Raw genomic sequence first — 6,390 nt, 5'->3', positions numbered from 1 at the left:
TGGCTGTTCTTGAAATGAGTCCCGTTGTCTGACTCAATCCGGCGCTCACTGAGCTCCCTCTGGAGCTGCTCCCGGGACTCCTTGAGCTCCCTCTGGAGCTGCTCCCGGGACTCCTTGAGCTCCCTCTGGAGCTGCTCCCAGGACTCCTTGAGCTCCCTCTGGAGCTGCTCCCGGGACTCCTTGAGCTCCCTCTGGAGCTGCTCCCGGGACTCCTTGAGCTCCCTCTGGAGCTGCTCCCGGGATTCCTTGAGCTCCCTCTGGAGCTGCTCCCGGGACTCTCTGAGCTCCCTCTGGAGCTGCTCCTGGGACTCCTGGAGCAAAACTCAAGAACTAACAGCAAAGAACAGGGATGGTTTGGTTTAGTGCTGAATGCCATGGGTGTAAACGGCAGGTCTGAGATGAAGAAGTTTTTTCCCAGTTTAGCCCCCTCAGCCCCTGTCCTATTGTGACAGGCCCTACTGAACCCAAAATGGAGAGAAATCACCCCAAAATGTGGAGAAAACATCCCAAAATAGGGATTAAAACCCCCAGAATGTGGCAAAATCAGCCCCAAATGGGGAGAAATCGTCCCAAAACACCCCAAAATGGAGAGAAATCAGCCCAAAATAGGGACAAATCACCCCAAAAGTCTCCAATTTCCCCCCCAGAATTCCCAAACTTCCTCAAATCCCAGGAATTCGGCATTTTCCCACCTCCTCCTCCCCGGTGACTGGCACCCAGGTGAGGTTGGGTACGTGGAGCTCGTTACTGTCGGGGCTGATCCGTCGGATTTCGAGGTCTGCTCTGCGCTCCCCTCTCCGCAGCAGCAGATCCCGCAGGGATTCGTTGTAGATCTCCAGGAAACTTGCTGAAAACTGGTACTAAAACAGCCTCAGTCAACCCGAAAGCCTCGGAATTCGGCCCCCCCACCCCCAAAATCCCCCCTACAATTCCCAAAATCTCTGGAATTTGGGGGGATTTGGGGAAATTGTGGAGAAGTTGGAGAGAACTGGGGAATTTTTGGAAGGCTTTTGGGGGAAATTCTGTGGGATCTTGAGGGGTTTGGGGTTGACTTGCGTGGACTTGAGGTCAGTTTTTGTGGATTTTCAGAAGGTTTTGAGGGATTCTTGATGGAATTTGAGGGGTTTGGGTGGATTTCAGGGGAATTTTGGTGGTTCCCTCACCCCACTCGGAGGCAGCTTTCCCACAGCTCCGGCTGGAGGGGGATTTTCAGTGGATCTTTGACAGATTTGGAGTGGGTTTGGAAGGATTTTTGCTCCATTTCAATGGATTTCAGCTCAGTTCTGCAGGATTTCCTGGGATTTTGAGTGGATTTCAAGGGGGATTTTGAGGGACTTGGATGGATTTTGTTGGCGTTTTTTACGGGATTTGGGCGGATTTTGCTGGATTTGGGGCAGTTTTGGGGGATGTTTCGGTGCTTTGCTCACCGTACTCTGGAGCTCAGGGTGCTCTCTCTCCTCTCCCGCTCCCTGAGCTCCTGATGTAGAGTCTCTGTGGACTCCTTGAGCTGCTCCCTGGACTCCTGAAGTCGCTGGTTCTTCTGCTCTAAGCTACGTTTTTCTCTCTGGACCTTCCGGAGTCGCTTCTGGGCCTGGCGCAGCTTTTCCCGGAGCTCCCACATCTGCACCCAGAAGTCCCAGGGCGAGCGTTTGGGGGGGCACAGGGGGCTCCTGGGGGGACACCTGGGGTTGGGGACATCAGGAACGGGGTTTGGGGACAGTGAGGAGGGGTTTGGGGGCATCAGAGAGTGGTTTGGGGGCATCAGAGAGTGGTTTGGGGGCATCAGAGATGGGTTTGGGGGCATCAGAGATGGGTTTGGGGGCATCAGAGAGTGGTTTGGGGACACCGTGGGGGTCTCAGGCCTCACCCGCTCCTGGTGCAGCTGCAACCGATGTCTTCTGCGGGGTACCTGGGGGACAGGGGACATTTGGGGGAATTTGGGGACATTTGGGGGGTTTTTCAGGTCCTACCTGCAGCCGCAGGACTGTGTGTATTCTGGGGGGTAGCGGGGGGAGAGGGGACATTTTGGGGAGGCTGAGCTCCCTCTGGAGCTGCTCCCGGGACTCTTTGAGCTCCCTCTGGAGCTGCTCCCGGGACTCTCTGAGCTCCCTCTGGAGCTGCTCTCAGGACATTTTTGAGGGGGAAAAAAGGGATTTTTGAGGGAAAAAATGACATTTTTGAAGGCTAAAAAGGGATTTTTGAGGGGAAAAAGGGCATTTTTGGGTGCAGCCCTTCTCACCTCGTCGGGTTGGGTGACAATGAGTGTTGTGGAGTTCTGCGGGGAGAAGTGCAGGTGCTGCAGCCCCCGCTGCCGCTCCGACTCCTCCGGCAGCACGGGCCGCACGCGGCAGAACACGGGGATGTTGTCCTGGAAAACGGGGAAAAATACGGGATTTAGGGATTTTGGGAGAGTTTACGGGGGGTTCCCCTCATAAAATGCCCCCCTCTGCCCCGGACCCACTTTGGGCTCCTGGGTGTCATTGTGGAGGCGGCGTCGCTCCATCTCCAGATGGTGGATCTGTTCTTCCTGCTGATCCCGGAGGGATTTTTGCAATCTTTGCACCTCCTGGAGAGCGGCCATCCGGTCCTTCTGCAGGTGGAGATGGTCCTCGACCCGTCTCCAGTGAGCCTGGGGAGGAACGGGGGGGAAATGGCACTAAAAGGGAAAAAACCAGCGGAATCGGGGCAAAATTCCCAAGGTTTTCCTGACTTTTCCCAAATTTTGAGGTGCCACAAAGCGGATTTTGATGCCAAAATGGCAGAACGGGTAAAAAAGTGCCATTTTTTCCAGATTTTTGAGGCACCTCCTGAGGGATTTTGATGCCAAAAGCAGCACAATTGGTAAAAATTCCAAATTTTTTTCTCGGTTTTTCCGCATCCTCGCAGGGATTTTTGGCCGAAAAATCATGAAATTGGTAAAAATTCCCATTTTTTGAGAATTTTGAGGTGCTCCTCCAAGGGATTTTGGGTGGAAAATTCCCTTTTTTTCTTCTTTTCCCAAATTCTGCGGCGCTCTCTGAGAGATTTTAATGCCACAAAGCTCAAAATCGGTGCTGTTATAAGTAAAACTAGGAAATTTGCTGTTCAAAAGAGTTAATGGTGTTGTTGTATCTTATTAACCACATTGTTAAGAGTCATAAGTGATTTAATTGTGAAATTTCTAACCACGAGTTTGTTAACACAACGCAGAGTGACTTGGTATTTTAAAGATGTTTGTTATAAGCCTATTAATAGGGACTAATATGGAGGGCAAGCCACGAGGAGTCCTGTGATTAGATGACATCTGCCGATGGAAAATTCCAGGACCACGGCCACATAGAGACTAAGGACTTTGATATTATTGGTGGAAGCCCCTCAGCAACGGCAAGACCCGCGAACGGAGGAGCCAACCTTGGACTAGCCCGCGAAGGAGGAACCAGACAGAAGATAGCCCGCGAAAGTCTCACCAATGGACTATTGACATGACTTAGGGGGGTGGGGCCAACGAGGGTTATAATTACTGCTGTTTCGGTTCCCCATTTTGCGGACTGTGGTGGAGCAAGGGTTTCCCCCGGTCGCCCGGCTAGCCGCTTTTGCTTGTTAGCATTAATAAACCTGTTTTTACCTTGCAACCTAAATTTTAGCCTCATTTTATCTATCACAATTGGTGCCGTGACTCGGATGGAGACCCCTGAGTGATAGAAACACTCTTTGGGGAAGGGCGCCCCCGTCCCTTTTTGGACGGCCCCGGGAGATTCTTTCATTCAGCCTCTCCATACCGACCCGTTTATTAAGGCAAACAAGCAAAAGAAAAAGGTGTTCTGCAGATCCTCGTAATCTCTGCATGCGGGTCCAGACAACGTCTAGCTCAAGGGTAGCTAGGTGAGCTCTGTTTGAGGGCAGTAGTCGATCAAAGGCGAGGCGGCTGCGTGGTGGGTTGTCTGGTTGGGGAAGGTCCGCTCCAGTGCTTGGGGCACTGCCGGAAAGAGCGAAGACTCGCCCACGGAGAGGTGAGTATTGCGTACCCCCTTGGCGGTTGGGAGGGGGTCCTGGGGTGTGCCTGTCTGAGACGTTCTCTGAGAGGAACGAAGTGATTGTGGACCTCCCAGTAGTGCGGTTCCTGTCGCCCGCGAGGGACCAGGCCACGACCGGAGGGAAGCGTTTGTGATTTGAGTGAGTGTGTGTGTGAGAGAAGGCACCCCAGAAGATGGGCTCGGGGAAGAGCAAGGTTTCCCCACCCATGGGTGGCTGTGCGGTAGATCAGCCAGGAAGGTCCTTTGATGAGGGACGGCTCCTGAGGTCCGGGGGTTCCCTAAAAGGGAAAGGACTAGGGAGCAAAATTAATTCAGTAAAAAGGAGCTCTCGAGAAAAACGGCAGTCTACGCTAGAAAGCTGTGGTTCTCAGAATGAGAAGAGCTGTGTCAGAGATTCGTCAGCCGAAAAGGGAAGTGGTGTTGTGGGTGAGACGAAACTAGAATCTCTGAGAGAAAAAGGATGTGAAAGCAGCGACTTTGAGGCTAGGTCGCAGGGCATTCCAGCAAACAGCCCGTTAGGAATTTTGTTAAAACGTTGGAATAGCAACCCGTACACTCTCGGGAAATCAAGAGAGACGATGGTCTATTATTGTATTGAAGTGTGGGGAGGAAGACCGATAGGGAGCGGTATTTGCTGGCCGATTTATGGCACGTTTGAGAATTGGATTTGTGAGATGCTGAATTTTCATGTTAATGAAAAAAGACCCTATTGTCCGGAGGAGTGCAAATACGCCGTTATCTGGTTGGGATCTAGTACTCCTACTCGGCTATTCCCGCTTAAAGAACAGGGAAAGCAAGTAAATTGTAATAAAGATTTTGAACTCCGGAGTTCACCTCCCCCTTATATCCCTCCGTACCGTGAGGATAGTGAAGTGACACCAAGTGCTCCAATGGTGTCAGAACCCGCCATCTTACATGAGCAAGGGCGGGAATTCACCATTTTAAGTCCAGCAGGGCGAAAGCCCGCCGATTTCTTGGCACAAGGGCGGGAATCCGCCATTTTATCCACACAAGGGCGGGAATCCGCCATTTTATCCACACCAGGGCGGGAATCCGCCATTTTATCCACACAAGGGCGGGAATCCGCCATTTTGTCGTCCACTTCTGTACACCTGTCAGCTGATAAAGCTAGTGAGTCTTTTTTACTTAATGACATAACAGAGGCTCACGGAATAACTGAACATCCCCCTCAGAAATCTCAGTTATATCCTCTTCGTGAAACAGCCCTGCCAGGGAGACAGGGAGGTATCGGATTCGTATCGGTACCTCTTAGTTCGGGAGACGTAAGAGCATTTAAGAAAGAAATGGGAAATTTATTAGAAGATCCTATAGGAGTTTCTGAAAGGTTTGATCAATTTTTAGGACCTAACACCTATACGTGGGATGAGATGCAGGCAATATTGGGCATCTTGTTTACGGTAGAGGAAAGGGGAATGATTAGAGCAGCTGGCATGAGGAGTTGGGACAGAAGGCATCAGCAAGGTCCTGCTGCTGAAACTAAATGGCCTATTGAAAAACCCAATTGGAATAACCAAAGGCCTGAAGATAGAGCTCTGATGGATGATTTAAGAAGTATAATTGTTCAGGGGATACGAGAGTCTGTTCCTAGGGGACAGAATATAGACAGAGCATTCAAAGAATATCAAAGAAAAGAAGAGTCACCTACAGATTGGTTGGAAAGACTAAGAAAAAGTTTTCAACTGTATTCGGGAATGGATCCCGAGGATGATGCTATGGGACAGGCGGTGCTCAAGCTTAGGTTTGTCCAGGGGTCTTGGGAAGACATTAGAAGGAAATTAGAAAAGAACAGAGATTGGCAAACAAAAGGATTAGATTTGTTGTTGAGAGAGGCTCAGGAGGTGTATGTTAGAAGGGACGAAGTAAGAGAAGAAGAGAAGCAGAAAAGAAAAGAAGACATGCAAAGGAAACAAACCAGGGTTTTAGTAGCAGCTATCAAAGGAGAACAAAATGGTGTCAGAGAATTAGAGAAGAAGGAATTTTTTAATCACAATGATCGGTCACAACGGGGAAGGGATAAAAGAACTAATTATAGGGAACTTGAATGTTACTATTGTGGTCAGAAGGGACATATTCAGAGGAACTGCAAAAAGAAGCAGAAAGATGAACAAGTCTTCTTAGAAGACTGAAGGGGTCAGGGGCTCTATCTGCTGGGGACCCCAAAGAATACTGAGCCCTTGATAAAATTAAAAGTGGGTCCTCAGCAACAAGTTCTTGAGTTTCTTGTAGACTCAGGGGCTGAAAGATCAACAGTGCAACAATTACCTCCAGGTTGCATAATATCATCTGATAAAGTTCAAGTAATTGGAGCAAAAGGGGAGCCTTTTAAAGTACCAATAATAAAAGATGTTGAAATAGA

At 50.0% G+C, this 6,390-nt stretch overlaps 1 protein-coding gene across 1 annotated transcript in view; it reads right to left on the bottom strand.

Annotated features, from left to right (window-relative positions):
- Nucleotides 1-241: 241 nt before the first annotated feature.
- LOC114003426 (golgin subfamily A member 6-like protein 22) overlaps nt 242-6,390 on the bottom strand; it is a 39,812-nt gene continuing 33,663 nt past the window's right edge. The window contains exons 4-8 of the mRNA XM_039390021.1: nt 2,462-2,629; nt 2,240-2,368; nt 1,868-1,909; nt 1,428-1,621; nt 242-860 (exon numbers count right to left, since the gene is read on the bottom strand). Of these exons, the coding sequence (XP_039245955.1) occupies nt 617-860; nt 1,428-1,621; nt 1,868-1,909; nt 2,240-2,368; nt 2,462-2,629 (777 nt within the window). The 3' untranslated portion in view covers nt 242-616. The remainder of the gene's footprint in view (nt 861-1,427; nt 1,622-1,867; nt 1,910-2,239; nt 2,369-2,461; nt 2,630-6,390) is intronic.

Source organism: Pipra filicauda, unplaced genomic scaffold (assembly GCF_003945595.2).
Source record: "Pipra filicauda isolate LSUMZ 115617 unplaced genomic scaffold, ASM394559v2 scaffold796_size105821_pilon, whole genome shotgun sequence".
NCBI lineage: Eukaryota > Metazoa > Chordata > Aves > Passeriformes > Pipridae > Pipra > Pipra filicauda.
This window is presented reverse-complemented; position numbering and strand designations above follow the sequence as displayed.